Here is a 16,695-nt window from a genome sequence, read left to right as displayed (position 1 = left end):
TGTCGCTAGTGATAAATCTATCATTCTGCCAGCGGTGATCTTTATAGGGTGGCTGGACATAGCGATCACTAAGACTAGACTGCGAACCGATTTTGCCGGCAGCTGGTACCAACGGATCATGAAGCACCTCGTTCCAATTTGACTGCTCTGAAATATTGAATTCGCGAAAAATACTCGAATAATCTTTTGAACCGTTTTGAAATACAGCCTTCATATTCACGAAGGCTGTATGTTTGTTTTCATGTTTGCGAAAATGGAATAATTAAACGTTACGAAGTTTTAAATGCTTAATTTTATTAAGTCTATAAGTATACCTTTTCCATGAGTTGCTCCCCAATGTAACATAATATATACATATTGAAGCAGAATGAAATAAAGAGCAGAAAATAAGTTGTTAAGCCTACTGCATCGCTGTCTTCCCAGTCCTGTTGAAAATTATAAGTAGAAATTTGATTTATTTTGAATTTAAAGAAAGGAGATTGCGACTTTCCTTTTTTTTTTTAAATATATATTTGAGCGTACCACTATGCAGAAATATTCGGGCAAACACATTGTGAATATAGAACTGGCGAATTCCAATAAGCACACTTCCTGTAAAATTTCTTCCACGGCGGCGGAAAATCTGAAACAGACCTCTGTTACTCGCATGTGAGAAATCGACTCGTGGTTTATGAATCATACTCCATATTCTTAGCACTGTCAAATGGCTATATACGAGTATAACAAAAAGAATTCTGTCACTCTTTAATAATTTGGGTGTAAAAAGTTGCATTTTACCCGCCTTTTGTGTGTTGCGCAAGTCATGATGAAAAATTATATATATATGTTATAAAATTGAGAAATTTTTACTTGAAAAAATTGTTTTGAATATTAAGAGCTGGAATTTTTTTATAATAATATTTATTAAAAATATATGTATAATAACAGAAAAAATTTATTTTTTACCATTTGTACAAAGATATGTTAAGATTGAATCTAGATGAAGCGAATAGGCACGAACAATCACGAACGGATAACTTGCTTTAACGTGTGATGTCGCTGCTCGTTCATATTGAAGCAAGTTGTTCGTTCGTGTTTCTTTGCGCTCGCTTGCATAGTTTAGACCGGCTTTATACAGCGAAAAGTATGTGTATAGGCACGCGTTGAGGATATAATAGCGCATGCTCATGGTCTGCGTATAAGCATGCAACCGCCCACAGAAATGCATTGGAGGTCCGTCAAACACCTGTTGCATTTTACCCGCCTTTTGTGTGTTGCGCAAGTCATGATGAAAAATTATATATATATGTTATAAAATTGAGAAATTTTTACTCGAAAAAATTGTTTTGAATATTAAGACCTGGAATTTTTTTTAAATATATTCAAAAATATATTTTCTCTATGAGAATAGAGAAAATATATTTTTGAACATCTGGATCCATCGATCACATTCAAATTATATCAAAATTCTAAAAATCAAATGCAAATGCATGTAATATAGATGTGACTGTAAAGATACAGATAAAAATTTTTCAAAATTTTATGGATTTAAATTTTTTGCAGATTCAGTATTTTTTTATTTAGAATTTTCAAGAATATATACTGTATATCTCAAGTATCATAATTCAAGTTGATTTTAATTAAATAATAAAATCATTTTTGAAATTTATAGCAAAAATATAAAATTGAGGCTGCCTCATTTTCAGACTCTTATTTTTTACATATTTGCTCTCGTCAGACTGTTTAAAATATAATAAAAATTTTAAAAATCTTCAGAAGGAATCAAGCTCTAATAATTCTATTGAGATTCTGAAATTATGGTATTAAAAATTTTGGAAATGTATAATACATAACTATATATATATTACCTCAATATTCGAACGTGATTTTTCACAATGAGAGAGATTCGTTGATTAACGTCCGACAATTGCTCGAAGTTTTTGCCACGTGAAAGATCCTCGAGACGAGATACGATTATCTCGATCTGGCCACACGTGTGGGTGGCGAATATTGCTGCTAATCCGCACGATCCGGCCGTCACCGAGTACATGGTGTATCCGCACATGCAGTGGGCCAGATATACCATTTCATATATCGGGCTTTCCTGCGTTTTAAAGAACTTACTGTAAGTTGGATACACGAGTGGTCTAATGGTTTGGTTGTTGATCTTATGCTCGGTGCAGAACGGCAGAACTGTATGATAAATGAAGCCGGCAATGTACATGGAAGTCGCGCTGATCATGGACAGTCTACGGCCAGTGGTAGCGTACTTCAGCATCAAGTCGCGGTCGGCGCTGAATTTCGCCTGTTACAATATTGCAAGCAGTGTATTTATTAAAAGAGATAAGCGACAAAATAATCATTACTTACAAAAATTATCAAATAAATAGAATCAGTTAAAAACGAGATTTCTTTTTTTTGTAAAGTAAAGTTAATATCTTTGCTATAAAAAAAATATTAATTTTTTAAGACATTAATGTGAGTATTCTATCAAAAAAATTCCGTGAGTGCCGAAAGGTGTTAAAAACTTTAAATTTAAAAAGTATTTTAATTTTTTTTAATTGTAAAATAAATTTTACAAATTCTTATTTTTTTGTCTGAGTTACTTTCTAGTGTCTTTATAACATATATATTTTTTTCAAATTTCTTGGATATACAAATATTTAGAGATACGATTTTTAAATTAAAGTTCGGCAATTTTGTGATAACACATACATAATATACTCTTATATTTAAAATACTATGTCTATATTAGTATCTTTTTATTGTGTCCTTTTCATTGAATAAGTTACGATTTTTTTTTCAATCAGAGGCACCACAGTCTTTAAAGAATTTTGCAGATTAATCCATTGGAAAACAAAGCATTTTTTCAAATTTTATTGTTAATTTCTGCTTAATATTTTTCTTCGTGAAAAATTACTTTTAATTGTCACATTAAGCCCTATCTACATAAGCCCCATCTAATAATTTCTGATTAAATAATCTGTAAAGCCCCATCTACATAAGTCGCAAACGCACAACGCAAATGCAAACGCGGAGAAAAAAAAAGAACGAAACGTCAAAAAATAAAAGAAAAGAAAGAGAGGAACGTCCGTGTTTGCGTTTGCGTTTTGCGTTTGCGACTTATGTAGATGGGGCTTTAACTACAGATTATTTAATCAGAAATTTAGCTTTTAATAAAAAAGTGAAAGAACTTATTTTCGATTGCCTATATTCAGATTAACACTATGGATCGGTGTTCTCATGGCACGCATTTATTTTGAGCTCGCAAAAGGAAAAAAAAATTAGTCACCACTTGTAATCGTTACGCCGATAAATTTTATCGGCCGATCCTGTAACACATTTTACATATCAACAACACCGACCTGCCACCAGTCACTCTTCACATGCTCGATACAGCGCAATATTTTGGGTCGACGTATCGCGAGAACGCAATACTTCATCATCGCGGTAGTGCAGAAGCCCAGCAGCCCGAAGAGCTTCAGCCTTATGTTGAGGTCCTTCTGGTCGTAGACGATGTGCAGAATGCAGGGTACTATCGCGAAGGCTAATGCAAAATTACACAGCACGATCGCGATCTTGTATGCGTGCCGCCCGATTCCGCGGATCGCGAATGGCCAGATGCCGATTGAGCCGAGGATCCAGTTGCCAGGCTTGAAAATGTACCGTATGTCCCGCTGATAACTGGCGTTCGGCGACACCGTATGCTCGTTCTGTGAGCTTTCCATGTTCGCAATGACAGGTACCGCTGAAGACTGCACGAGGTGGAGGCGCGGCATTGATTGCAAGGTCGCCGGACACGCGCTTGCGCTCGTGTTGCGGTCATCCTCTTCTGCTTGCCGACAGTCTGACAGATCGTGTGTGTGTGATTGATAGGAGAGTAGTCGTGCAGTGCGTACGTTACGTCCCGGTGGTTAGATTGAAGAGCAATTCTTCCTCTATTTTACTTAAATTATCCACTTTTAATCGATAATTTGAGAAATTTAGATAAAAATAAAGTTAAGAAATTATTTAACATTTCTTATTATTTAATCGTTAAGTTAAAATTAATTAATTTATTAGCACGCATTATACAACAAATTAAAGAAAAAAATAATTGGTGATACACAGATGATTTAACAACAAGAATTAGTAGGATAAAGAAAGTGAGAAAATGTGTACATCTGATATCTAGACATAAATGTTTTATTCTGTAAGTAATATCATAACATATATTATAACATATATTATAACATAAATAGATTTTATTTATATATATACGACGATTTTTACTGTACTAAACTGATAAATTAGATCAAATTTACAACATTTTTTAAATATATGTTACGTTGTAATCATATATTTACATGACTAATGTTCTTAGGAAGCTCAGATATGCCAGGCTAGTTTTTAGTACCTAAAAAAATTATATATACTAGGACGATACTTTTTCAGTCGCATAATTAGTTTTTTGTAATTTTTAGAATGAAATCTATTGCTATTATTGTTACACAAGAATATTATTAATTAATTCTGGACTGATTATTACAAGTTTCGTTTTAAAATATAAAAAAAACAGACGTAAGATAGAAATGAAATTAATTAATAAATACGTGATGCCTTACATTTCCAAAACTCGTTACTGATAAGTCTATCATTCTACCGGCACTGATTTTTATGGGATGGCTGGCCATTGCGATTATCAATATAAGACTGCGTGCTGATTTTGGCGATAGTTGATACCAATTAATCATGTAGCATATTGATCCGATCTGACTGCTCTGTAATATCAGTCGAATGATTATTCAATTGTGATTAACGCTGTCGAAATTAAACGTGGCCGTATCGAGAAAAACGATGGTGTACCTTTTCCATGAGAAGCTCGCCGATGTAGCACAATATGTAGATATTGAAGATGAATGACACAAGAAGCAGAAAATAAGTCACTAGACCAATTCTATCGTTCGCTCTCCAATCCTATCAAATTTTAAATAGCATATGTAATGTTTTATAGGATATTTCGTTAAGAATTTTTTCTTTTCTTTCAGTATATGTTAGCGCACCACTATGCAGTAATATTCGAGTAGACATATCGTGCATACAGAACTAGTGAACTCTACTAAACACACTTCCTGCAAAACTTCTTCCACTATGGCCGCGAATCTGGAATAAGTCACTTCAGTTTGTTACAAGAAAATTTTAGTGCATTACTTCATTTATTCTAACTATAAGTATTCAAAGTTAGTATTCGGTGTAAACATATAATTTGATTGATATATATAGTGCGCGCATGCTTATAATCTGCGCATTGTCTGACACGCAACAGTATCGTCTATTATAATGGATTAAAGATTGATTGAGATCTGTTGCATTTATCTGTCTCCTTATCACATTCATATATAATACATATAATGAAATAACAATAATTGAACAAATTATATGAATGAAATTTTTCTCAATAATATCAGTATCAAATTAAAATTCAAGTTATAAATTCAAATTTAAATTATTTCTTTGCTACATGTATCAACTACTACTTATGAGCAGACAAATTTGTATCCTATGTAGTTTGTAATTTAAATTTAATTTAAATTTCTATATTTTTTAATTGGTAACTTAAGCTGAAAATTAAATTTCTTAACTACAATTTTAAATTTTCCATATCCGGTAGATTATAGAAAGAAATTAATTATCATACCATACCTTATTATTCGTACGTGATTTCTCACAATGGCGGCGATTCGATCATGGACGTTTGGGGTCTGTTCGAATCTTTCGCCGGCTAATAAGTCTTCTAGTCGTGATATAAGTATTTGGATTTGGCCACATATGTGAGAGGCGAACAAAGCGGCCAATCCGCAGGCACCAGCTGTCACCGAGTATATGGTGTATCCGCACATACAGTGAGCCGCATACACGATCTCGTATACTGGGCTAATTTGTGAGCTTTGGCTAAATTTACTATAGATCGGATACACGAGCGGTCTGATGGTTTGATTGTTGATTTTGTGCTCGGTACAAAACGGCAGAACCAAATGATAAATGAACCCGGCGATGTACATGATAGACACGCCGATTATCGTCAGATTGCGACCGTTGGTGGCGTACTTCAGCATCAGTTTGCGATCGGACTTGAATGTCACCTGTCACAATGTGTTGCTAGTCACTAGTATTTATTAATCGAAAGATCAGTGCATTTATCAAATTTGCCATTTAGATTTTTTTCCCTTAAATTAAAGTTTTATCTATGAAACGCGATGAAAAGTTTCATTAATCGTGTATCTTAAGATTTGTATCATATTAAATATAATTGTACGTAAATATATCAGTAGGCTATAATTGCACAAAATGTATACACTTTTTATAATAGTGGTCATCACAAAGAAGATCGAGAATTAATTTTGTTTTAAGTCGAGAGATCACTTTAATCACGTGATTATTTCAAATTATTTTTTCAATACCTTGTAACGAATTCCACACATTAACACGATATGTCAGTTACTAGCAACACCGACCTGCCACCAGTCGTTCTTCACGTACTCGATGCAACGGTGTATCTTAGGGCGACGTATCACGAAGACGCAGTACTTTGTCATCGCGGTGAGGCAGAAGGCCAGCAGACCGCTTAGCTTCAGTCTTATGATGATGTTTTTTTGATCATAGACGATATGCAGAGCGCAGGGCACTATCGCGAAGCTCAGCGCGAGATTAAAGAACGCGATCGCGATCTTGGACACGTGCCGTCCGATGCCTCGTATCGCGATCGGCCAAATGCCGAGCGAGCCCAGAATCCAGTTGTTCAACTTGAAGGTATATCGAATGTCTCGCTGATAATTGGAGTTCCGCGACGTCGCGGGCTCATCGCGTGCATTGGACATGTTCGCGGTGACAGATTCCGGCGAAGACTGCAAGAAGAGTGACGAGGCGGACGCGCGGCATTGATTGCAAGGTCGTGAGACGTGCGCTTGCGCTGGCATTGCAGGCACATCATTTTGCAATGCCAGCTGATAGTCAATAATAGTCTGACAGATCGTGTGCGCGCTATTAACCGGTAAGTGCAAAGCGCATTTTACATCTCGGCGATTCTAAATCGAACAAGCAGCACTTTCGCTGCTTTCTTTGAATTTTTCTAACCGATCTTAAGTGGTTACTTTTGAAAAATAGGTTTGGCAAAATTGGGAAAACTTTTCATAATTTAATATTTTCTGTTTTAATTGTCAAAGTAAAGTAATTGTTAGCAGGCGTTAAAAATAAAAATAAGGAATTATAAATTATTTGTGTGTGGGTAGCTCAACGACATAATTAACAGGATAAGAATATAGACGTCTGATGTTGATTATTTTAAATAATATTGTATATATCAAGATTCTACGTTGAACAGATTAGCTAGAAATTTAATATATTTCTTAACATATGTCACATAATTGCAATTGTATATTTACATGACTAATGTTCGTAGGAAGCTCAGATACGCCACGCTAGTTTTTAGTACCTAAAAAAATTGTGTTAAAATTTTATATTTTTTCAGTCGTAATTTAACTTTTTACAATTTTGAAGAATGAAATCTATTATTGAATTTCATATACAAAAATAATAAAAAATTCGGAAGATTAATTTTTTTTTTCGTAGAATTATTGCGTTCTTTGGTTTAAAATTGAAGGAAAAGTAGAAAATTCTAAATGGAAGTGAAATTAATAATTGTACGTGATGCCTCACATTTCCAAAAGTCGTTAATGACAAATCCGCCATTCCACCGGCACTAAGTTTTATGGGATGGCTGGACATAGAGATTATCAGTATAAGACTACGAACTGATCTTGGCGATAATTGATACCAATTGATCATGTAGCACATCGATCCAATTTGACTGCTCTGCAATGTCGGTCGCGAACGATTACTTAATTATGATTAGCGACTTTAAAGTTTGAACTTTAAAATTTGAAAAAAACATAGCTGTACCTTTTCCATGAGAAGCTCGCCAATGTAACATAATATGTATATATTGAAACAGAATGAAATGAAGAGCATAAAGTAGATTGATAAGCTAAGCTTATTGTCGTCTTGCCAGTCCTATTAAATTGTAAGTTGCAAATGTAATTTTAGAGTTTCTCGCGCTACTGATTATCGTTTTTCTGTGTTTTTTTTTTTTCAATATATTATAGTATCTATTAGCGCACCACTATACAGTAGTATTCGAGTAGACATATCGTGCATACAGAACTAGTAAATTCCACTAAACATACTTCTTGTAAAATTTCCTCCACCACGGCTGAAAACCTGCAATAAGTCATCCTAATCTGTACGAGAAAAATTTGAATGCATCGTACATTTTTACTCTAACATAACTTCATATTTAACTGCTGTTTAGTATAATAAACGTATAAACGCAGCTTGATGTATAAATGTAGTTTGATGTACAGTAACGCATGCTTATAAGTCCATATAGTCGTTTGATACATAACGGTGTCATTTACTGAAATGAATTGGATGTTCGTTGAGACCACCTGTTGCATTTGCTATTACATCCTTTATACAACGATATGAAAATAGTTCAAGTTGTATGAATGAAACTGTGCAATTATATTTCTTTCGAATTAAAAAATTAAACTGAGCGTAGTGAAATAAATACGTAACATTATTTCCGATCCAAATTAATTAAATTATATAAACGCTATTGTACGATAATGTCTTAAATTAATCTAAATAAAAATTATCATTAAATATTTCCAAAACTTTTTTATCAGGTGCAATTTAGACTGTAGCCTATTAAAAATTGTTGACTACATTTTTTAATTTTTTTATACCATTGAACTGTGATGAATTCTTAATAAGTTGCTTTTCTGAAATATTACCTTACTATGCGAACGTGATCCTTCACGATGACAGCGATTCGTTGATGAATGCTTGGGCCCTTGCTGTTTAAGAGTTCTTCCAATCGCGACACGATCACTTGGATCTGGCCGCACGTATGAGTGACGAACAGCGCGGCCAATCCGCACGCGCCGACCGTTATCGAGTACATGGTGTATCCGCACATGCAGTGCGCCACATATACGATTTCGTATATCGGGCTAACTTGGGATTGGCGGAATTCACTGTAAGTCGGATACACGAGCGGTCTGACGGTTTGATTGTTGATTTTCTTCTCGGAGAAGAACGGAATCAGAATCATGTAGTAAATAACGCCGGCGGTGTACATGAAAGACGCGCTGATTATCGTTAGATTGCGACCAATGGTAGCGTATTTCAGCATCAGTTCCCGGTCGGACCTGAACGTCGTCATCTGTCACAGTAATTTTTATTTGCCGAGATAAATGAGAACACTGTTTATCAATTTAATTAATCTAACTATTTCGTCTTTAATTGAAGTTGTACAAATGTAGATAAAAAAATTTAATTAAACCGCGTATTCATCTTTGTTGAATATTATTTTAAATATTATCATGCTATAGTTGTGCGAGATACCCTTTTTAAATAGCAATAAGAATTATAGTTTCAAAAGAGCGAATTATTTTAAATTATTAATTAATTATTTTAAAATCGAGATCGCACTAAATACTATCATTATTATTATTATTATTATTAATAATCACACTTTTTTTTTATTTAAATTATTCTCAGTACTTTATGATGATCTCTGCAAATTAGAACAATACGTTATGTTAATTGCTGACAACACCGACCTGCCACCAATCGTTCTTTACGCATTCGATACAGTGCAGTATCTTAGGGCGACGTATCGCGAGGATGCAGTACTTCGTCATCGCGGTAAAGCAGAAAGCCAGCAGGCCGCTTAGCTTCAACTTCATAATGATGTCCTTCTCGTCGTAGACGATGTGCAGGGCGCACGGCACCATCGCGAAACTCAGCGCGAGATTACCGAGCGCGATCGCGATCTTGGACGCGTGCCGTCCGATGCCGCGAAACGAGACCGGCCAGATGCCGATCGAGCCGAGAATCCAGTTGTTCAACTTGAAGACATACTGAATGTCCTGCTGATAGCTGGAACCCTTCTCGCCACGTGCACTTGGCATGTTTGCGACCACAGCGGCTGCTAAAGACTGTACGAGGTGAACGCGCGGCGCATTGATTGTAAGGTCGTGCGCTTGCGCTCAAATTGCAGATATCCTGCCTGCATATAGTCCGTCGCGTATATAGTCTCTGTGCGATTAACATTGTGCGAAGTGTTTTTGTACGGTACGCTAGCATCGTCATAAAAACACTTTACTTCTTGCGGAAGAGCGATATTAAGAGAAGTTTCTCTCTCTGTCGTACTTTTCATTTCTTTGAATATTGTGAAAATGCGAGATTGAAGTGAAATACATAGTACACATTGATTTGCTAATATAAAATAAAAGTAGTTGGAGATTTAATAAATTAAAAGTGCACTAGAGAAACAGAGAGTAAGTAGATGTTATCATTACAAAATGTTATCTTTTTTCTAATATTTTTTTTAATTAAGGAACATGTAAAAATATAAATAAGGATTATATTTACAGCTATCATTTGCATAAATGAAAAATATTATCAGGGAAAAATTATTGCAAATATGTGGATCGCATTTTAAATGATATATTGCAATTAATGTGGTTCTGAAGGAGCATAAAATATTTTTATAAAATTTTGATTTTGGATAAGTTTGTTATTTAATATATATTGGGCATGTGCGTTTAATGGGAGGATTTCAAACACGTGTACATTATTAATTATTATTTTGAATATTCGTAATTATTCATAAATTTTCTTTTCATTAAAGAGGTTACTGAATGTTATTTTGCTCATTGATGTGAAGCGGGATTAGAAAGATTCTCTCGCGTGTATCAAACGAAAGTTCGGAGCAAGTTTAGATACGCAATCGAAGTTTTCAGAACCTGTTAATGTAATAAATAAGTAATTTCTTTTTATTATTGCGCCTTCTTGTCCTCTCTAAGTTACGATGAATTGTACTTACGTTGCCGAAACTAGAGAACGAAAGATTAATTATTTTTCCTGCAGTAATTTTTACTGGAAAATGCGATATGCTGATTATTAACGTGAGATCGAGTGCAACTTTCCCTGATAAATGGTACCACTCGATTCCGTACGAAGTATATCCAACTTTGCTGCACTAAATATTTAATTTATATATATATATATATTTATATATATATATATATATATAATTTATATATATATATATATATTTAATTTATATATATAATGTTCAAATTTCTATGATTAGCAATATCCAAATGTTTTAACATTTAATTTAATTTATTATTAAAAATTTAAATATAAACACCTGATTTGTTAACTGTTCACCAATGTAGCAAAGTATGAAAACATTGAAGGTAAATGATATCAATAGAAAGAGATATGTCAAAATTGCTATGCTATCGTTGTTCCTCCATTCCTGTGAGAATAAGAATATAATATTTAAATTATTGATTTTTTTCCTTATATCTTTTTTATTGAATTAAAAGCATGTGTGTTTACAACGCGAAATTTATTTTGTTTCTTTAAAGAATAAAAATGCTTCCAAAAAGTGTAAAAAATGTTAACTATTCATGAACTGATGAATGACGAGAATGCGAGTTGAATAATATATTTAAACTTTTACACCAATTTTCTTAAATTCAAAATTTTTTACGCATTACCGTGAGGCAATCATATTCCAGCACGCATATAGTAAACGTTGTTCCCACTACTTCAACCAGATATATTTCGCGAAAAATACTATCGATGCTGACTGAAAATCTGTAAAATTCTTTAGAGTATTTTATATATCAAATTAATGTTATTTAATAAATAAAATTAATTTCTTTCAATTAATTTACTTTCCGCGAGATAATATAATTAATAGAATCTAAATTTACATTAATTTTTATTTATAAAGTAAATATTTTTATATTAAGATTAAAAAATTTTCTATTTTTATTTCTTCTGTAAATATCCTTTATTTATCTGTTGTTCATATAAATTTTCAATATAAATTAAATGATCGGATATACAAATAATTTTTTCTGCAACGTTTCTTGTGCAACAAGCACTCACCTTAATGACTGCACATGGTGTTTCACAATAACCGCCATACGCTGCTTCATGCGATCGCCTTGTGTACCTTTTACAAAGCTTTCTACACGAGCCATCACGGTCTCGATTTGACCGCAAGCGTGAGCTACGAACATAGATGCCAAGCAACACACCGCCGTGGTGACGTTGAACAGGACGATGCTACCGAACCATTGCCCGCAAAAGACGAACACATAAGTCGGCATGAATTGCAAGTCGAAAATGACGTCGTAGCCGGGATAAGGTATCGGCCTAACGGTGACGTTCTGCTCATTGAGCGTCATGGCGGGTGACAGAAACGGCAGCACGGTATGAAAAGACAAGCCCCCGGAATACATGAACATTATGCAGAACTTGGACAACACATGGCTCTTCGCCGCGTTCTTAATCATGATCTTTCGATGATCCTCCTGCTGGACCGCGCGCCAGTCGGTGCTCAGCACGCGAATGCTTCGCCGGATGTTCTCGCGACGCATCACCAGGAAGAAGTACTTGAGCATCGAGGTCAGCACGTAGTTTAGCGGGCCCAGTATCTTGAGCTTGTCCTCGACCCTGTGCTCCGAGAGCGTGAAGATGACCATGGGAATCAGGAGGAAACTGAGCGCGGACCAGCATAGCGTGAACGACAACGTCGCCAGGATCTTCTCGATCGTCGAGGTGTCCGTGTACACCAGCGGCCAGACCCCGAGGATTCGCAGTATCCACCGGCACCACACCAGCGCGTTGATTATGTCCCTCTCGCTGTTCACGTTCGACCAAGAGTTATTGAGCTTGGCCATACCTGTCTCGAAGGCGCGGGGACGACTGAGAGGGTGGCAGCGCTTTGTCGATAGCGTGATGGTAAAAAATTGCGCATGACAATCGCAAATGCTTTCGGCACAAAGGAGGACAGGAAAGGGGAAGGACAGCGTGGCGTGTGCGCTTGAAAAATCAATTTTGTCGAGGGGAGGATTACTTTGTTACAGTTGTATTGCTACCTTCACGGAGGGTTTTTCTGCAGCATGTAAACTGCTTGTGCTATATTTCCGCGCATTTTTCCGCCGATCGATTAAACCTTTTCAAATCGAATAGTGTGGTATGATTTAAAATGGAGTGATTTATGTGTGAAAGCAGAAAAGTGAGACTATCGTATTTTATAATAATAGACAGATTTCTAACGATATTGTTGTTAGAAAATATATACACATAAATATGTATATTACCTGTTTTTATCTTTTGGAAATATACAGGTAAAACTAAAAACATCTTAACGAGCCCTATTTCTTGTTTAATTTGAAAAGCATTAATTTTTCATTTATGCATTAAATAATTTATTTAACATGCATACATTTTCATCTTAAAAAATATTGATTAATGCTTTTTTTGCACCAGAGAGAATCAGAATAAATGCATGTTATTTCATGTCTATCGAATGGCAGTTCGAAGCAAGTTTAAATATGCGACCGATGTTTTTAGAACCTATAAAGTGCACAGTGCCACTATTAAATTCCATTTGCTACAGACCATAAATTTGTTTAGATTTTCATCATTTTCACTCTTTTGAATTTAATAATTTTTGTGTTTCTGACTCATGAGATTGAATTATACTTACATTTCCAAAATTACCGAAAGAAAGGCTTATTAATCTTCCGGCGGTAATTTGTACGGGATGTCGAGACATATTGATCATCAGCATTAGGTCAAGAGCGACTTTTCCCGGTAAATCATACCATTCAATTTCATACGAAGTATGCCCGATTTTGCTGCACTGTATATCCAATTTTGCATATTTGCGAATTACATATCAATTGAGTATATTATTTAAATACATCGGCCAAAATACTTATATTAAAGTCTGTGAAATCACGATAATTAATTCAATCTGATATATAAAATTTAATTACAAGCACCTGCTCCGTCAATAATTCGCCGATGTAACAAAATATAAAGATGTTGAAGACAAATGAAACGAATAGAAAAAAGTATGTGAAGATCGCTATACCGTCGCTATTGTTCCATTCCTGCGAATGGAATATTGTTTCACATAATTTTATACTGGAAAATATTTACTCTTCAATGTATATAAATATGTACTCTACAAATTATAAATTTCAGCATTACTACGTGAACGTATGAAACATTTAATTACCGTTATCAAGGAATATTCTACCAAGCACATTATTAACGTTGTTCCCACCATCTCGACTAGACATAACTCGCGCAGAGTATCTTCGATGCTAGCTGAAAATCTACAAAGTTATGAGCTAGCATTCGTCAAACATTTTTAACAAAATAGAGAAAAATGTAATTTTTTTATCAGCTGATAATATTCTGAGTAACGTTATACCTTAGAAAAAGAAGTTCTGGTAAAGGAATTCGTGGGATACTCTCGTGCAGACGTTATTATTGAGACGTGCAAGTAATTTTACAGACATGCGAGATGCAGGTAGCAAGACGAGATACTTACCTTAATGCTCGCACGTGATGCTGCACGATAATCGCCATGCATTTGTCAAACTTCACGTGGCTGCGTTCTCCCTTGAAAAGATTCTCCACGCGCGCTATCACGATGTCTATCTGACCACAGGCGTGAGCGACGAACATGGCCGCTAAGCAGCACACCGACGTGGTGATGTTGAACATGACAATACCGGTGAAGCATTGAAGAATAAAGGCGAACACGTAGACTGGCATCAGTTGCAAATCGAAGACAATGTCGAAGCCGAGATAGGCCATCGGCCGGATGGTGACGTTCTGCTCGTTCGCGTCGGACGACGCTTGCGACAGGAAGGGCATCACCGTGTTGTAAGACAGGCCGCCGCAGTACATGAATGCTATACAGAACTTGGACAGCAAGTGGCCCTTCTCCGCGTCCCTCATCATGATCTTCCGGTGATATTCCTCTCGAACCATCCGCCAATCCGTACTGAGAATCCGTACGCAACGTCGAATGCTCTTATGACGCACCACGAGGAAAAGGTACTTCAACATGGAGAAGAACACGTAGCCTAGCGGGCCCAGCATCTTCATCTTCTCGCCCATGATACTTCGGTCCGTGAAGGTGTACATGCTCGTAAGTACCAGAAACAGACCGAGCACGGTCCAGCACGACGCGAAAGAGAACGTCGCCAGGATCTTCTCGATCGTGGTGGTATCCGGGTATATCAGCGGCCAGATCCCGAGGACCCGCAGTAACCAGCGGTTCCATAACAGAATGTCGACTACGTCCTTCTCGTGATTCGCATTGGGCCAGATTGGGATTTTGCCCATATTGCCGTGTCGAGAGTGCGCGAGCGACTGGCTGGTACCATATCGATTGTAGAATGGTAGAAAATTTGCGCATGACCACAATAAGTACTTTCAACGATATATTAGGAAGGACAAGAGAAGGAGAAAGGTAGAGAAAGGGAGCAGAGGGGCCCTAGCATGGGCTTGAAAAATCGATTTTGCAGAGATGTATAGCTTCAGTTGTATGTTATCACCTGCAAAGATGATCACTCTACTACAATACTCTACTGCAAAAGTGGTGGCTACATTGCTTTGGAATTATTTGTTGATGATTTATGTGAGATAAAATAAGATTTAGTGAATGAGAGATAAAATAAATATTATAGTAGTATCTTCTTTTTTTATGAAATATGTAAATATACTTTTGAGAGCGCCTTCTACGAGGTTGAATCTTGATGCCAAACCTTGGCTGAGGTAATATTTTTCTCACAATAATTTCTTCGTAATGTTTCGAGACGTTTGTTTGTATTAAAAATTGAAAATCAAATTAATAGTGATCTCATTATTCCCAGTGAGCTCTATAGTCTACTGGAGCAAGCCATCGAGAAGTGGGATGTCTCAATTCCTTGATAATGAACATTCATATGAAGAATTGTGTTCTCTTTATCAAGGAATCACTGATTGAATAATACTATTTTACTATCATGCTGTATTTTATCATATAGGAAAGTGTCAAAAACAATTTTTGTATTGTTTTCCTTTTCTCCGTCCAGCTACAGTTTTTTATAGTTTAGTATAGGGAAGGCTCGCTCCAGTATACTATAGAGCTTACTGACCAGCTTCAGCTTGTGATTGCGTTACAAGTCCAACATTAATTCGGCACGCAATTTAAGTGTCTTTTAAGTGTCTGAACAATGGATTTAGAATTCACATAGAAATATTATTATATATTATATTTCCTGATACTTATAATTTAGTTAAATATTATTTAACCAAGATCCAGCCTCCAGATCGTAGAATTAAATTTATTCTTGGCATTTACCTGCGCGGTTTAGTTTAATTTATTATTGATTTTATAAATGTTTTGATTGAGTACCTATATATAAATACGTGAAATCAGCATTCTGCACACAATATGAAAGATACTTTGATTAATACTTTGATTTTATAATATCAGTTATTTTATTAATATTATCTCTATACAATATCTATAATAAAAATATATCTATCTGGCAAATTTTTCAAGTAGCAAAGGCTATGACACATGGAATGAAATTCTATTCCGTAACCGTACGAAGTAAATTTAAATACACTACTGACGTTCTGAGTATCTGAAAGTGATAAGAGCCTTAGAATTATAAAAATAACAAAGAGGAAAAAATATATAAAGACAAGTGAATAATGAAATTCAGCGATTAATTGAGCAATAACAATAATTGTGTGAGAAACTCACAGCACCGAATGTGTTAATGGATAAAT

General features: G+C 35.3%; 5 protein-coding genes across 5 annotated transcripts in view; all 5 read right to left on the bottom strand.

The window, feature by feature from the left end:
• Positions 1–221: 221 nt before the first annotated feature.
• LOC105447858 lies at positions 222–6,861 on the bottom strand. Its single transcript, XM_011686092.1, has 8 exons — positions 6,474–6,861; positions 5,662–6,101; positions 5,022–5,121; positions 4,825–4,935; positions 4,584–4,739; positions 1,848–2,284; positions 523–622; positions 222–425 (listed from the first exon to the last, which is right to left on the bottom strand). Exons 1-8 carry the CDS (start codon positions 6,834–6,836, stop codon positions 303–305), a joined length of 1,830 nt encoding a protein of 609 aa, XP_011684394.1. The 5' UTR covers positions 6,837–6,861; the 3' UTR covers positions 222–302.
• A 186-nt stretch (positions 6,862–7,047) lies between these two features.
• Positions 7,048–9,992, bottom strand: LOC105448065 (odorant receptor 4-like). Its single transcript, XM_011686428.1, has 6 exons — positions 9,642–9,992; positions 8,811–9,241; positions 8,136–8,235; positions 7,918–8,028; positions 7,675–7,830; positions 7,048–7,450 (listed from the first exon to the last, which is right to left on the bottom strand). The coding sequence occupies exons 1-6, from the start codon at positions 9,990–9,992 to the stop codon at positions 7,397–7,399; spliced, it is 1,203 nt and encodes a 400-aa protein (XP_011684730.1). The 3' UTR covers positions 7,048–7,396.
• Positions 9,993–10,752: 760 nt separating this feature from the next.
• LOC105448064 (odorant receptor 4-like) lies at positions 10,753–12,788 on the bottom strand. Its single transcript, XM_011686427.1, has 5 exons — positions 11,992–12,788; positions 11,595–11,694; positions 11,240–11,350; positions 10,910–11,065; positions 10,753–10,829 (listed from the first exon to the last, which is right to left on the bottom strand). Exons 1-5 carry the CDS (start codon positions 12,786–12,788, stop codon positions 10,779–10,781), a joined length of 1,215 nt encoding a protein of 404 aa, XP_011684729.1. The 3' UTR covers positions 10,753–10,778.
• Positions 12,789–13,402: 614 nt separating this feature from the next.
• On the bottom strand, positions 13,403–15,258 carry LOC105448063 (putative odorant receptor 92a). The gene is made up of 5 exons (XM_011686425.1): positions 14,456–15,258; positions 14,138–14,237; positions 13,899–14,009; positions 13,601–13,756; positions 13,403–13,504 (listed from the first exon to the last, which is right to left on the bottom strand). Exons 1-5 carry the CDS (start codon positions 15,256–15,258, stop codon positions 13,403–13,405), a joined length of 1,272 nt encoding a protein of 423 aa, XP_011684727.1.
• A 520-nt stretch (positions 15,259–15,778) lies between these two features.
• The window catches only part of LOC105448062, a 3,806-nt gene continuing 2,889 nt past the window's right edge, over positions 15,779–16,695 (bottom strand). The window contains exon 4 of the mRNA XM_011686424.1: positions 15,779–15,841. Within this exon, the coding sequence (XP_011684726.1) occupies positions 15,779–15,841 (63 nt within the window). The remainder of the gene's footprint in view (positions 15,842–16,695) is intronic.

This window comes from Wasmannia auropunctata, unplaced genomic scaffold (assembly GCF_000956235.1).
Source record: "Wasmannia auropunctata unplaced genomic scaffold, wasmannia.A_1.0 LD336090.1, whole genome shotgun sequence".
In the NCBI taxonomy this organism is placed as follows: domain Eukaryota; kingdom Metazoa; phylum Arthropoda; class Insecta; order Hymenoptera; family Formicidae; genus Wasmannia; species Wasmannia auropunctata.
This window is presented reverse-complemented; position numbering and strand designations above follow the sequence as displayed.